This window comes from Xyrauchen texanus, chromosome 37 (assembly GCF_025860055.1).
Source record: "Xyrauchen texanus isolate HMW12.3.18 chromosome 37, RBS_HiC_50CHRs, whole genome shotgun sequence".
NCBI classification, from domain to species: domain Eukaryota; kingdom Metazoa; phylum Chordata; class Actinopteri; order Cypriniformes; family Catostomidae; genus Xyrauchen; species Xyrauchen texanus.
In genome coordinates this window covers 25,486,916-25,503,663 of record NC_068312.1, presented here as the reverse complement: position 1 = coordinate 25,503,663, position 16,748 = coordinate 25,486,916, and the positions used below count along the sequence as shown (strand labels likewise).

The following is a 16,748-nucleotide window of genomic DNA, read 5'->3' as shown; positions in this document are numbered from 1 at the left end:
CATGATGGCACAAATGTCACATTTGTAAGATATTATGACCTTTTTTTCCCCTCTCAGTTTTTTGCCTTTTAAAACTTTTTTCCCTGTATTTGTCTAATACTGTTTTGTAATATGCAATAAAAATACTGTATGTATGTGTGTATATATATATATATATATATATATATATATAGATAGATAGATAGATAGATAGATAGATAGCATAAAAAGGGCTCTGATGTTCTAATCTGTGACTTAAAACTTAGCTTGTATCAGATTGAGTACATGGTAAAAAGATTTACCCAGGCTCTTCTGCACTCATTCTCCACTCTCACTCTGTCCTATCTCTTTATAAAAAGATGAACACACCAAAACCCACACAAAAATGGTACTACCATGTGTTTTGAACATGTACCTGGGAAATAGTGGTTTTCTTTAAAGTACTTTGTAAATACATGAATAGGAAATAATTTAGTACCAAAGTATTTATCAAACCACTTGACTTGACTTGAAAATGTACCATTGTAAGTGACATCATTCATGTACAATGATACTGCCACAATACAGGCTGCTCTGTCAACTAAGTATTGTACCCTAAATAAAGGCACTTCAATCCAAGTAGTTGAAACAATAAAAAGTGCCCAAACAGGCAAATATCTAAGTAAATAGCTAATCATAAGAAATTGAGGCAATTTTATTAGAAAATAATAATAATGTCAGACCTAATCTACACCTTTTGGTAAAACTACAAAACATGTTTACAGCATCAAGACATATCCTATACAAGTGACAATAACATACATGGTCACACAGAATCTGTTATCCACTATATGAAGCAATTCAAAGTAACAACTAACAAAAAAAGATACAAATAATACTTAACACATACATTGCGCAGTTATATAATTTTCATCCGTTTGCTTAATCCAAAAATGTACCTAATCTAAATAAAAAGAATATGTACTCTTAACATTATCAAAACATGATTCTTGAAACAACATGAGTCATAAGGCACTTAATCCATGACGCTCTTCTCCATGTGAAAGACAGCAGGGTAGATGTGGTTACTCTGACAACTGTGTCGAAAACTGCACTCCATAGGATCTCAGCAGCTAAAGGCTTGTCCACAAGCACCCACATCTTTAAAGGTTCAGTTTCAGTCCTCTGATTAGTAAATAAATCTTATACTCTGCCCTTTAAATGAGCCAATAAAACACAAAACTGCAAAGCATCACCCAATGGCTGGCCCAGTTCAGCTCCGACCATTTCTGAATGGTGTGACTGGCCATGTATCCCTGAGGGAGGGGAGGGAGATGATGAAATTATATTGCTATGTCTTTATACAAAATAAGTTAAATAAATTAAACATTTACATATTATGTCCATCCATTATTGTTTATAACAAAAGAACGCACAAGGAAATGCTCACCTCCTCTGCATTCGTGTTGTCCATTTCAGAGTCAAACAGTGAGCCCAGGTATGTCAGATGGAATATTGATAGTGCACTGAAGAACAGGTTAACACCATACACCCACACAGCCTGTTATAAAAAAGAAAAAGGGCAGGGATGCAAACACTTGAGGTGAAAAAGGTGACAGCATAGCAGGTTTTCCAGATGTACATTTTTAGTCGATTTGTTTGTTGTATTTAAAGCTATTTGTTGTACTTAAAACATCTGTAAATGTTTGCTAAAGCTTAAAAAGTAAACCTTTAAAATCATTTTAATAAGGAAAATGTAGAACATTTTAAACAATTTGGGCAAATTAGCTTCAGAAAAGGTGACTTTAGCTGAAAGGTACCCATTTAAGTGGGAATAATCATGAAGTTGATATCTCACACTTCACTAGAACCAAAACAATATTAAACTAATTCTAATCACTAATAATAGTCCCTTAACTACAGCAGCCACTATAAGTTGGTCTCACCCTTTTTAAGGTTCCATGACCTTTCCAGTCATTTGGGTTTGCTGGATAGAGATTAAAAAAAAAAAAAAAAGTCCTTTTGATTCAGACTGATTTGTGAACTGTTTTGACCTATTCATTAAATCAGACATAACTATGGCTTCCGAGCAATTTTTACTCCATACAAGAGCAATATATAACTGATGATATTTAAGCAGAGGAAAACTAGAAACATTTATATTCACTATATAGATTTTCATCACTTCTCCATTGTTTTAAAGATTTGTTCAATTTACAGGCCTGGAAATCACAATTTTAAAATTCCCTGACAGTTCCAGGTTTTCCAAGACAGTGGGAACCCTGAACAAAAGATTAAAACAACCCTAAACTCAGAGGAATAGATCACCTTCTTATTTTGGTGGTGGCAGTCACTTGGACAATGCTTCGACAGTATACAGGCATTGAAAATTGCTGCCAACCGTTTTCTCAGAACTGGAGAAGGAAACAAAGACAGACAGTTCAGTCTTGTTGGATATGCAAGTTAAGAGACACAATTCACAGCTTCACATGTCAAAGTGACAGAAAATGGCATTCTGCATAACAAGTGTTCAATGCTGGTTGTATACACTTATTAAAAGTATTCATTTAATTGATTATCAAATTTCTTGTAATTTTACTGATGCCATGCCATAAATGAAAGATATATTTTACCATGTTCAACATAAGTGATGAAACCCAAAGACAACAGCACTGCCCCAAGATGGAAGCTGAGACCCTGTGAACACAATGACTTAATCATGTAATTATAACACTGAAACAAAAGTCAATCCATTTTTGAAAAGTGCAATCTCCAATATTAACCAGCAGAGGTCTCCACCCAAATATGATATGAAAAGGCATTTCTATGAACAACATTTGTTCTCTTTTGCCAGACTTAGCCGACTGGTGGAAATATACACATACAAAACTCTTCATCTGATGAAGGTATATAGGCTATAAAAGCTTGATTTGGTAAATGTTTACATATAGAGCATTGTAACGAAGAAAAATCCAGGTTATGCACCAAATTCTCATTCTTCTGGTTATAATTGGGATTTAGGTTGCACAATAAACTTCTTATGGGATATTATGAATTTTGGACTCTTGTAGCCTCAATGTCTTTGCCTGTCATAGTAAGGAAAGACTAAGAATTGTTTTTTTAACATTATATAAATCTGTAAAAAAAAAAAACGTGAGGCCGATTAATTTATTATTGGCCCTTTCCACCACCTTCGTTATCAGTATCTGCTAAATCCACTATCACTCGACTTCTACTTCAAAAGACATATCTGCAAACAAAAATTTGCAAAATGATTCACAGGCAGAGAGGGTTTTTGATTAGCTAACGTTCTGACTAAAAAAGGCCCCATATACTTCTGTGCCATTTATAGAGCCTATGGCTGTTATAGAGACAGGTGTGATTTCTTAGGACACCTATTTCAGTTACATCTGTCAAGGAGTAAGGACATTTTATGTGTAGTATTCCAAAAATGATTTATAGCATCTTTTATTCTTATTAAAGTTCAAACTGGTAATCTAGCATGATTGACTTACAGTCTTATCTGTTCTACAGACTAGGCCACTACCTAACAGGCAAAACTGCAATGCTTACTATGTGACAAGCTAGTCAGCAGTGAGTGAATTATCCAACCATACCAGCTCTAGAAGGCATTTTAAATCTGGGTCATGGTGTTCTGAGATAAGACACCATATTCGTTTAAGCTGCCATGTTAAAAAGGAAACTGGTTTCTGGATCAGCTGTTTTCATTAGCCTTACAAAACTAAAATCCATTTAAACAGATGGCACCTGATTCTGTACCAACAAACCATCCCTCAAAATACAGACTACCACTGAGGAAAATTATAACAAAAAGAGTTACAAATCATACTTACATGTAATAATGCACTGGCTGTGTAGGTCACCAAAATAGCAGGAAATGTTCCAAGTCTGAGTGCACTTTTAAAAACATCTGTGCGCAGAAACATTCAGAGAATATTTGTATATAAATACATGACATACAGTGGCCTAAAAACAAAACTTTTTTTTTAATAAAATGCAATGACATTCATACATTTGAGTGTGGCTTAAGTGTCCAGATACTTTTTGGAACCACTGTATATGTATCAATAACATGTTGCAAACATGAAAGTAAAACAAGAAAAAAACATTTTAAGGCACATACATGCATTCAGCCACTTTGACATGGGTAGATTCCAAGAAGTAACAACTTCCACCATGGACCTCGGAAATTCCACATTCAGAGGCTTAGCTACGGAGATATCCCTTTGAATGACAAAATAGTATATCATATAAGAGCTTTCAATAACTCCTGCATTTAACAAAGAAATTTGAAAGAGTATCAAAGAAAGAGAGATAAAGAATATACATACGACTGACCATTTGAGGTTGTCTTTGTGCTCAGAGAATCCAACTCCAGCCAATACAGTGGTTGTTTCACTCAAGTAGCTGACAAAGTAATTACTGAAGTGGAAGGACACTGCGTTTTCATAAGCGTGAAGCCACCTGAGGGCATAAGGCCAACAAAAATAACAAAACATTTGATAAAATGTAATAAGTCATTCATGGTAGCCAATCTATTTCCAAACAAAAACCTAGCCTCTAAAGGTAAAATCACTATAAGGGAGGGGTAGGGGAATTGCCGCTCACCTACGAGGAAGTCCATCTCCATAGATGGGAATGAAGTAAGGAAAGAGATAAGGAGCAATACAGTTGGAAATAACCAAGCAGATTTGACTCCTCAGAAAGCTCAGAGCAATCTTTCCAAACCAGGCAACACTCTGCAGGAGAGAGTTGGATAGATATTAAAAGGGATAATTCATCCAAAACTGAAAATTCTCTCATCATTTACTCACCCTCATGCCATCCCAGATGTGTAAGACTTTCTGACTTCTGCTGAACAAAAGCAAAGATTTTTAGAAGAATATTTAAGCTCTGTAGGTCCTCATAATTCAAGTGAATGGGTACACAAATGTTAAGCTCCAAAAGCAAATGAAGGAAGCATAAATGTAATCCATACAACTCCAGTGGTTAACTCCATATCTTTAGAAGCGATATGATAAGTTTGGGTGAGAAAGAGAACAATAGTTAAGTCTCTTTTTACTATCTTCTTTTGTTTTAAGAGATTCACATTCTTTGTGCATATCGCCACCTACTGGGCAAGGAGGATAATTAATAGTAAAAAAAGTATTAAATATTGATCAGTTTCTCACCCACACCTACAAAGGACCTACAAAGCTGAAATATCGGTGTTCAGCAGAAGAAATTCATACACATCTGGGATGGCATGAGGGTGAGTAAATGATGAAAATGATTGAAAATGTGTTCAGCACAACATCTCTTCATCAAGGAAACAATTATTTTCCCATTTAACAGCCTGAAATGGATCTCATTAAATTTATTTAAATGTCAAAAGCTGTGCGTGTATCTGTGTATTTAGAGGTAGGGCTGGGCGATATGGCCAAAATTGTTATCACGATAATCTTTTTTATATGTTCGATATTTACCACAATATACATTTACACAATGCACTTTCTTTTTTTTATTTCAAAGTTGACGGAAGAAAAGATAAATTCTAAACCGTCAAAATAGTCTCTACAAAACTACACAGGGGCCAAAGCACCGGGGTCTGCAGGATATTTTACCAATTTTACCGTTTATCAATTGAAAATGAATGTTAAAAGATCATCTGTTTGTTCTGAAGCATCGTGACAGCAGTCCAGTATTTGTTGGAATATATTTAAATTAAAATTAAATATTTTTAATATTTCTTTAGATTCAGATACCAAAGTATGGGGCATAGAAGCCCTTGTGACTGTGGAATGATGCTGAATGTGGGTTCAGGGGTGTCCCCAGAGAAAATGTTGAAAACGTTTTTTTAAAAAATGGAAAAAACATTTGTATATTATCATTATCGTGAGAGACTACCAACTAGTAATTTTAGTCTTTCCTTATTCCAGACATCTAATTAATTTTCACAAAATTAGAACAGAAATCGATTTGTTTATTATTAAAGGCTCGTAACATGCTGATTAATAAAGATACATTTAGAAGGGAAAATGTTATGGTCTAAAAGGAGCTTTGAAACCACGTTAACTCATTGTAAAGGAGTCAATGGAAAGGAGGAGGCGAGAACCGGAATTTCAATATAAATAATAGTTTAATCATAAACTTAAAAGACAACATAAACACACACATGACGGACATGTCCGTAAACAATCTTTCTCTCCCGCACGATCCTCTGCAGTCGATCTTTATCCCTCTCGGGAGGCTTGATTAGCCTAATACGGGACCGGGAGTGTAGGATCACGACCCGGCCCCACCCTCCGCCCTGCCACATTCCTCCCTCGTTCTCTCAGGCTGGGGAGCCCCCATCTCTTTCCCTGGGGGAGGGCGTGCCCTAAGCCCCGTCAGCTGGCAGGTCATCCCCGTCTACCTGGGGACAAGGGGAGGGAAACAGATATAATTACACTGGGGGGTTACTTCCTGTAACAGTGTAGTACCCCCCCAAAAAAACACTGTAAAATTTAAACGAGAGGGAAAAGGCCAACGCGGATCGGCAGTGAGAGAGAGAGAGGAGAGAGAGATGAAAAAAAAACACTTACTCGCCACTTCTCCGATACGCCGTAGCTTGTTCCTCGGCCACTCCTCCACCCTCTATCGGACAACAGCCACGCCTCTCCAGGCGGATCAGAGGAAGTCCTCCAGCCCCTGGCGGAAGGAACGCCCCGCCGCGTTCTCGGGGAACAGAAGGGGTCTCCCCCACCCCTGGCAGGGGGTCTCCCGCTCCAGGCGGTCGGCAGCGAGCCCCTCCCCGCTCGCGGTCTCAAACCCCGCCGAGTTTCAGCGTATTCAAGAACACAGCGCAGAAAGATCAGAGCTGTTGTCCACATCACTGTTGTTCTGTCGCGCCCTTCACTAGAGGCGATGAGAGGGCGCAACCGTTGTCATGAAGTCTTGCGGTGTGGATGGAATCAATCCGGTGTCTGACGTACCCTAATTGTTAGCAAGGCAGCTAGCATTAGCAAGTTTATCCAGTCTGACCCTACGTTACCACTGGTGCGTTGTGAGCGAAGCTGAGAGAGTTTTCAATTAATTCCTATGAAACCCGAGCGTCATGCTCGCAAGGTGCATCGTAGGATTGGCAGCGGTGTGGAGCAAGCTCTCTCCTAGCGCTGCGAGTGCCAGGGAGCGGATTTCGTCCGCTCCAGTAGAAATGCAGCCTGAGAAAGCCGAACTGCTTGTGTTTTAGCGACATGCAGTAAATATCGAAAATTCCTCAAAAGATTATCATGGATTTTCTTTATCATGATATATCGATATCGTTTTATCGCCCAGCCCTATTTAGAGGACAAAGGTTTCCCAACCTTTTTTGTCATATATGAGTTTTATATATATATATATATATCCCACAGCCTCATCAGCAAGGCTCATGTACCCCCTCATCAAACCAGAAATTAGTTCTTATTCACTAAATACCATTTATCAGATTATTATAATATTACACATTATTTTGTGACAATTTCCTATTACTATTTTCTTTTGTTTAAAAGAAACGGGGGAAAAAAAACAAGAGATTAATCATGATTAGTTATTTAACCTATTATTTTTCTGTTTTATAGGTTTAACACAGAAAATATTTCAAGTACACTCTTGAACCTGCTTACATCTGAAACTACTCCTGGTTGGGAATCACTGCTATAAAGAATTACATTTTAAGAGATTCTTATCCATCTTGCAGCATCAAGTGGCTTTTCTTTCATCATAACCTGATAAAACTATATAAGCTGATAATTAAAACAAATCTTATTTACCATTTTGCGGCCATTAATAGAATTTGTGTAGCTGTTGAAACTGATCCATGGGCCAAAGACAACGGTTCCCACAAAGAAGAGGTATCCGATAAACTCCAGCGGGGAAGGAAAGGTGGACACAGCACCTCGATCAAGGTCAAAGGCCAGAGAGATCGCCTTCATGGCCACAACCATCTGAGAGCCTGGACACAACAAAAATAAAAAAAAAGCTCTGAATCCATTTTTCTTAGTTTTAAAATACGAGTAGTTTACTGCATTTTAATAAAAGTGTTTTAAAAATGACTTGCAATACTACAAAAATTCTGAATATTTGTTTTATTTCAATATTTATTTAAATAATTATGAATAAGTATGATTACTTTGTGAAATACCGATAACACAATAATAACAACATACAAAGGGCAAATTCTAAACTCACCTCTCATCTTATGCCAGGTTGCTGCATCTATCATGTGTAGCTCACTATAATGAAAATGAACAAAACCAGTTAGGTTATGGAGCGGTTTAATTCTGTAAAATGCAGTTGTTTTATGACTGCCAGAGGAAAACAGACCCCATCAGCATGTAGATGAGGATGACAAGGGAGAGGAAGACCCCTTTGCTGCTGGAGTTTATGCAGAGGAGCAGGATGAGGTAACACAGGAGACTCAGGATAATCACCCACATCATATGCAGCTCAAAGAACACGTACAGCACATACAGGCCACCTGCCAGTGAGCTCAGATGCTTCACATGAGACGAGACACCTGTCAATGATAGGCACAGCATTACCCTGCTTCATCAAGACTCAACAGATGGACTGATTCAACAACAGGAGTTTAATATAACAAGATGAAGTGTGAATAATTTCACCACTATACACATTGTTTTAAAACCACAAAAGAGCCATTCAGTCCATATGGTGAGTTAAAGGGATCATATATTCATATACTGTATGTATGTGTGTAAATTGAATTTTTATACAGTGTCCTGCTTTATTGTGTCAAAAGGAAATATCAATTGTAGATTCCCACACATTTAGCAGAATATCTAAGCTGCTCTTTTCTATATGCTGCAAATAAAAGTCTTCTGAAGCCATAGGATAAGCTTTGTCTGAGGAACAGACTGAAATGAAAGTCTTTATTCAGTAAAAAATTGACTTTGTGTAAGTTTTGTAAGATACGAGGTTTATTAAATTGGTACATTTTCTTTTTGACAATTATCCATGTAAAAACGTAGGGGTCAGTGATGGAGGTACTAAGTGTGTATAGAAAATCCATGATACTACAACCAAGCATTCCTTCACGAATACAAACACATTAGAGTGGCACATTTGGTATGCCATGCCTTTCATAAATAAAGAAGAATTACAATCCCCATTCCCAATAGTAACATCTGGCTTTGAAGAGCATCTCAAATACATCAGCCAGTATAACATTGGTCCTGTCCTTTGGGGGAAATCTGGGTCTGTATAACAGGTGTTAGAAGGCTGGTGTAGTGACCTGGGTGAGCATGATGACTCACCTAGTCTACAGATGACCCGGCACAATAGGCAGACCAGCAGGAGCTGCCACACTTGCTCCACACCTTGCTGGGCAGTGGGCAGCACACAACCCTCTGCCAGAGCCCGCAGGAACTCCAGCCGTCCAAAGGAATCCATAGCGATGCCCTTGGAATGCTGTTATACACAGACGGCGCTTGAAGATGAGAGACTTTATTATTATTATCAGTATTACTATATTGTATGATTATCGGACAATTTTACATAAATAAACTGCATGCTAAGAACAGTTTAGGTTTGAGATAGACAGGGACAGAACATTCTGGAATTATCATAAAGATTTGGCAAATTCTGTGTTTATATAATACCCACCTCCTTCATTCTTAAAGAGAGGTTACATAATGCAGCGATATGAGGGTGAACCGTCTCGAGATCGACAGGCCTTATTGCTTTCTACATAATTATCTGCACGAGATGTAGTTCGAATCTCCATCGAAACGCACGAACGTGCGGGTTGTTTCTAGACCTTTAACTTTTATCGGATACGGATGATACTTTGTAACGATATCTGCCTCACACATAGATGCTTTGAATAGCCTACACAGTGAAAAATGTTCGTTTATCAAGAACTTGTAACTACGCGCAGATTTTTTTAGACAAAACCCGACCAGACGTCGACGCACTGACTCGTGAACGTTCATTGCTGCAATTCACAACAGTGATTCTTACCAGATTCCAGAGGCAAATTCGGTGTCCTGCGCTACAATGTTACATCCGGAAGTGGGATGTGAAAATGTCTAGTAAAAATGTGTCGTCCAGATGTCCTTTTCATCCCGTTAAAAAGATCATAAGCATATGTAAGCCTCAAAAAACGCTCGCGCTTTAGAATTGATGAACATACCAGAGTCGGAGTTCAACCAAACTTGACTCCAGCAGCGTACTGTTTGTATTCAGTTCCTCCGCAGAGCCAGTGGAGGTGCTCGAGTGCCTTTGGACTGTCTGAAGGAGGCTTTGATTTATGAAGGGAATAAACTGATTTACAAATTCTCTGTTCTTTTTTATTTATCTATACAAGTGAAAAAATAAAACAACAAAGGGATCCATTATTATTATTATTATTATTATTATTATTATTATTATTATTATTATTATATAACATGTTTAACCATACTATAAAGCCAGATTAGGACAAGGGTGGGACCATTTTCATATTAGTTTTTGTATATTGCATTTTTGTTATCATTTCCAAATTTGGTGTTTCATTAATTGTTTTGTGTTTCAGAATTTTTTTAGTTTAGCCTACATTTAGCTTACAAACCATTAATAGCATACATTTTATATAGTCTGCAGACTGTGAAGGATGGCTTTTTTCTTTAATATTTCATATTTAAAAATCAAATGCATTATTCAGAAATCATTGTCAATAAACAGAAAATTCCCGTTGTGACAACTGAGCGCATTAAGTGTCGCAACAAGGTCAACGTGTGTTGAATTTCCGTCCACAGAACTGCTGCTCACTGGATGTTTTTTGCTTTTGGCACCATTCTGAGTAAATTCTTGAGACTGTTGTGCGTGAAAATCCCAGTAGATCAGCATTTACAGAAATATTCAAACCAGCCAGTCTCTCTCTCTCTCTCTCTCTCTCTCTCTCTCTCTCTCTCTCTCTCTCTCTCTCTCTCTCAATTTTTCAATTTCAATTTAAAAGTACTTTATTGGCATGATTGTGTTTACATACAATATTGCCAAAGCATTAATACACAAAACAGATAATGACAAGACAAATAATAATAAGATATAATTAAAATAAGGTGCCAGGCAATGAATCAAATAAATAAAAGCTATAATAACAATATAGCTACACTATACAATATAAAATAAAATATGCATTTAACATGACATTATGAACATAAGAAAATAAAAGTACCTTGAATGAAGTACATTAAGGCAGTGATTGGTTTCTGAGGGTGTGCAGCTCAAAAATGAATTTAGCTTTTAGAGTTTGTGGAGGTATCTCTCTCTCAACTCTGTACATTTCTCACAGTGAAGGAGAAAGTGTGTCTCTGTGTAACATCCAGTTTGCTTTGGTTTTTACTTTCATTTTCCCAATGGTCCAAATATGAATTTTTGCTTTCTTTTATGATTTGTTTATTCTGATCTGGTTTTGTTCAGCAGTGCTAGTCTGAAACTGGTGTTTGTTAGTTGTTAGTGGGTTTGTGAATTTCAGAGCCAGCTGACAAAGGGGACTGGTTTTAGGCTTCAGCTCTCTCTCTCTCTCTCTCTCTCTCTCTCTCTCTCTCTCTCTCTCTCTCTCTCTCTCGTCTCTCTCTCTCGCTCTCTCTCTCAATTTTCAATTTAAAAACAGATAATGACAAGACAAATAATAATAATAATAAAATGGTAACAAATAGCAATAAAGATAGAATTAAAATAAAGTGCCAGGAAATTAATCAAATCAAATAAAAACTATAACAATATACACTATACAATATAAAATAAAATAAGCATTTAACACGACATTATGAACATAAGAGAATAAAAGTACTGTGAAAAAGTTTTTGAAAGAAAACATTGTAAAAAGGAAGGAAGGGAGTCAGCAGCAGATCTAACAATTGTTTCAAATACATTAGGAGGGATAATACATTGGGAGGTATCAAAGAAATATACAGTTGGTAGTGATCATTTTCCTATAATAAGTACAATTATAAATAATGAGATAAGGAGCGAAAAACGAGGAAAAACAGGAAAATGGGAGTTTTAGAAAGGTAACTGGGGAAAATACAAAATAATAAGTGAGGAAGAAATGAAAATGATCAAGATTAATGAAGGCAAAGATATTGAAAGGATAAATATAGAATTAGTTTCAGTGAAACAGAATGCTCAAAAGAATATATCCCAAAAAGTAAAGGAAAGAGGGTGGAGAAAATAGTTCCATGGTGGAATGAGAAGTGTACAATAGCAATTAGAAACAAGGTGAAGGTTTACAGGAGAATTACAAGCAATTTTGCAAGCAATTAACGAAATAAAATATATGGAATTAAACGAAACTCTCATATATTCAGATTCAAGCTGAGCTCTGTTATGTCTAGAAGCTCAATAGTCTGAAACTAGACAAGATATATTGATAGAGATTCTTCAGATATTATATATAATGCTGCAGACAAATAAGACAGTTCAGTTTTTATGGGTTCTTGTGCATGGGAAGTATCAGGGAATGAGGAAGCAGATAAATTAGCAAAACAATTAATGGCAAAGGAAAATGTAGACATGCATATAATGTATAGTAATTCAGAAATCAAATCAATAATAAAAAAGGAGTTGAATCAACCCCCCTCTTTGTTCAAGGACAAATTATTACATTTCTGTTAGTCACATTTTTGTGAAACGTATTCAGTTTATGTCTTAGTTGTTGAATCTTTGTTCATACAAATATATACACATGTTAAGTTTCCTGAAAACAAACGCAGTTGAAAGTGAGAGGACGTTTCTTTTTTTTTGCTGTGTGATATAGGCTATATAAATAATGCACTTTTGCTGTGGTGTGTCTCTTGCTATGGCTGATTTCAGGATGCATTGTAACACTCACTACAAGTGAGGCACTGGAACACCGTGACCGTTGTTTCCATGGTAATTTTTCATATGGCAGACAAACTCAGTCTAAATTTAGTTCCTGCATGTGAGACTGCTGTCTCTCGTTACCTGGAATCCTTTCTGTAAATGTCACTGACTGCATTGTCAATAGAAATAAAAGTCATAAAAAAAATTATAAAGATTCATGATTCATTCTCTGTAACACATGTTCTGGACTCTTAATTTTAAATCATGTTTTAGTTACTGGTCTTGTTTCTGTTCCTTGTTACCCAGGTGTTTCTTGTTAACCTTGTTAGTCCATGTGTATCCACCAGGGCTGGACTGGTAATCTGGAATACCGGGCATTTTCCCGGTGGTCCGACGCTCTTTGGGGCCGATCAGGGGCGGATTGGCCATCGGGAAAACCGAGCGGGCCGGCGGATCGGCTGTGAAACGGGCCGCGATAAGCTAAAATGTGCCGGCGCGTTATGCAGAACGGACCACAAAACGGCGCCGCGATATGCAGAAAAGGACACCCCCCAACAAGTTTTGGGCCAGTTGCCATGTAAAATCCTGTGCCGTTTTCTCTTCCCAGTCCAGCCCTGGTATCCACCTTATTCCTGGAGGTATTAGTGGGTAAATGGATGTGGGATGAACTTCCATCGGAAGTTATTCTGGAGCATTCGCTAATGTAAGCGGTGATTTAGACCCCACTTACAGCTGATATTTGGATGTGATTTGCATGATCCGATGACAAGTGATCAGCACTAAATACAGGTCTAAATGGGGTGCAAAAACATTTTGAGATCAAATCACATAAAATACATTCGGCGGAAGTTAAAAAAGCATTTGAAACACTGTCCAGTATGGAGCGAAGCGCCACTCCTTATCTGTCAATCAGCCACTCCTAATCAACAGTTTAAACTGTTTATGACTCTGGTGACTTAAAAGGAAATAACTGTATCGGGTAAATTTGAAAAAGAGCTTATATCTACATGTACAAGAACTTTACAGATCTTCAGCATGTCTTCGTGTGCACTCGCAGTAGATGAAATTTCAGCTGAAGTTTCTCTGTCTTTTGTGACATTCTCTGTCTTTACTGCTTTATTAATTTATTTAATGATGCTATATGTCACAAGTGCTCACAGAAGATGCATTTTTGCAACAATGGCAATGTGTCTGACCACATGTAATCGGATCACCCAAGATACATCTTAATACTGTGATGATGTGCATTAATTACAATACCTGTTGTTCTTCAAGAATCCATTAGATGGCACTGTGTTACAGCAAATGTTACAAATGGTTTGAGGAGTACAAGAACAACATAATGTACGATTAGTCAATAAACAGAGACATGTTGAGATGCGAGTCAAAAAGTGAGTCATTTTATTTTGAATCACTGAACAAAACAAATACCAGCTATAAACAAGGTCTTAGTGAGTGTTGTATTATGTTTTGCTTAAGTCGTTTCGGCCGGAACATGTAACAATGTCCTTACAGAGCTAAGGGATAACATGTGCGGTTCATGGCTCTACATACATCCTCAAGCCACTCTTTAAATCATCCTCCTCCAACAACAAACCTCTATTAAAAATGGAACAGCTTTCAGTATATTATTCTGATTAAGCTCCATCAGGTTGTGCTCACACTTCTAGAAGTATGAATGAATGATCAAACCGCAACTAAAAAAAAATGAATGTACCATGCAACTACAACTTTATTTACTTCATAGCGGAAGTATTGCCCACATTTCGCGCAAAGCATCAAGGAGTATAGGAATAAGGTGGATGTAGCCTATTGCCCTCTTGTGCTCTCTGGTGCGTCTTAATCAGTTAATTCTCTGGCTCATTCACAAAATCGTTCCAGAGCACTGAAATGTTCACTCCCTAAAAAGACCCCACAATGCACCGTTAAAACCAGGGAACCAGGCTGCGTGCTATAGGACATGTCATTTGAAGGCTGCAGTATAACGAGCGTCCTCCTTTAAACAAGCCTCGTTTAAACGACAATGTAGGACAAACAGAAACAGAACTCATCATGGTTGCCATGACAGCACGCCACTCGTTAACAAGCATGAGTGCGTTGAGTGAGAAGGGAAAGTTCCTTTAGAAAGGAATGTATGAGGTACATTTTAGGGGAGTTATAATAATGTATAGAGAAAAGAAAATAGATTTTACAGGTTTATTTTAGTCTATACTTTATTTTAATTATATATTAATAATTAGGCTATACATATTCTGCACCCATCGACTGAGGTACTTTAACTTGGGAATTAACATTACTTGCATTTGAACATCATATTTTGGGGCAAATTTGCATAATTTTTTCCGGACAAATTATGTTAATTTCTGTTGAAGCAAAGAATTGTGGGTTGTAAGTGCCATCATGCCTAGTGTCATTTAGGGATGGTGCTGATTAATAACAGCTGCGCTTCAATGCGCGAGCTCACTAACGTGTCTCAATAGTGTCCCAATGTTCAGCGGATCAGTTCCCTTACCAGTTCTCGAATTCGTGTTCACTACACTATATAGTACATTCTTTTGACCTTGGAAAACATTAGTTGGGTGATTAGATGCTGGTCAAGTAGAGAGAAAACATTTCTTCTAATTAAGTCACAGATTTGTGTGCACTGTAAAAACAAAATTCAGGTGATTTCAGTAATTATTATTTAGTACCACAGCTGTTTTACATTCAATCGATTTCTCTCTCCAAAATGTCACCTAAATTGTTATTTTTTTTGTTGGCCTAAACTCGACTCCAATTCAAAATATTTGCTCAACTAGTTTCCTAGTTTATTTAACTAAGATTTTTTTTATTTAGGCCAACATTTAGAAAACTAAGGCAAAGATTCTGTCAACTAAAAATTATGAGTTTACACATTCAGTTTACAAAATTGTTTCCTGAATTGAAAAGGGATTGACCCCAGACCTTATAACACTGGTACTAATTTGTGGATTTTAAAATTCACCAAAACTTTGTAGAAAAACTGGTTTCGCAAAAAGCTGAACAAGTTGAGCAATAAAATTAGACAATGAAAAATGATGTCTCCTTATAAAGATATAAGGATATTTAGGGATAGTTTACCCTTAAATGAAAACAGTTTGGAGTAAATTACAATTTTTTGTATTTAATTTAATGGGTGAAACATCTCTTTAAAATCAGCTGTTGTTGTAAACTGTCCTCAATAACTTACATTTATATTGTCAGAAATAGTTGTGAGAAAAAAGCATATGCAACTTTTGGACCAGTTGCCATTTAAAATCCCGGGCTGATTTCTCTTCCCAGTCCAGCCCTAAAAGACACCTTAAGCTGGCTCAAAGTGACAAACAGGTTTGAGTCAATTTAGTATGTTACTTAATATTTCCCTAAATTAAGACTGAAAAACAATCCAGTACATTTTGAATTTGACAACAAACATGTATAAAAATTACGGACAACAACTCCTTTTGCTATTAGCATACATACCACACTTAAGTACATTAAGATCAAGTTAAAAACACTGAAACGTTGTTTTGAATAGTGACTTAAACTGGTGTCACAGCTGTGTAAAACCAAGGGTAAATAAGCATTAAAAAATAACATAACACCCCACATGACACTTGAATGTGACTTCTAACAAGATCAGGTATGTGGAACAGCAAAGTGTCTGTCTATGTCTGCAAAAGTCAGGTTCTCATTGACTGAATTCGAGCGGATCACTTTTCACTGACAAGACCCCAAAATACTTTTTGTACACCTATTATTTAGTGTATTAATGTCTAATAGTATTAAATGATATTAAGTTAATTTAAATTAATACTTAAACTTTTTAATAAAAAAATGTAAATTTAAAATCAAGATATAAAACTTTTAAAATTACAAGCCCGAATGTTCTTGCTGTGGACCTATATAAAGTTACATGCACATCGGTATATTATCTGTTTTAATATTTTCATCACATTCAGATT

At 36.7% G+C, this 16,748-nt stretch overlaps 1 protein-coding gene across 4 annotated transcripts; it reads right to left on the bottom strand.

Annotated features, from left to right (window-relative positions):
• Positions 1–670: 670 nt before the first annotated feature.
• Positions 671–10,182, bottom strand: LOC127630816 (protein-serine O-palmitoleoyltransferase porcupine-like). 4 transcript variants are annotated; one of them, XM_052108622.1, is made up of 13 exons: positions 10,133–10,182; positions 9,255–9,408; positions 8,305–8,497; positions 8,170–8,213; positions 7,752–7,933; positions 4,588–4,718; positions 4,318–4,443; positions 4,103–4,203; positions 3,813–3,889; positions 2,592–2,655; positions 2,287–2,372; positions 1,409–1,519; positions 671–1,274 (listed from the first exon to the last, which is right to left on the bottom strand). In XM_052108622.1, exons 2-13 carry the CDS (start codon positions 9,388–9,390, stop codon positions 1,176–1,178), a joined length of 1,350 nt encoding a protein of 449 aa, XP_051964582.1. In that variant the 5' UTR covers positions 9,391–9,408; positions 10,133–10,182; the 3' UTR covers positions 671–1,175. The 4 variants fall into 4 exon arrangements, with proteins under 4 accessions (XP_051964582.1, XP_051964579.1, XP_051964580.1 ...); XM_052108619.1 differs by having other exon boundaries at positions 9,255–9,427; positions 9,961–10,174; XM_052108620.1 differs by having other exon boundaries at positions 9,961–10,174.
• Positions 10,183–16,748: the final 6,566 nt, after the last annotated feature.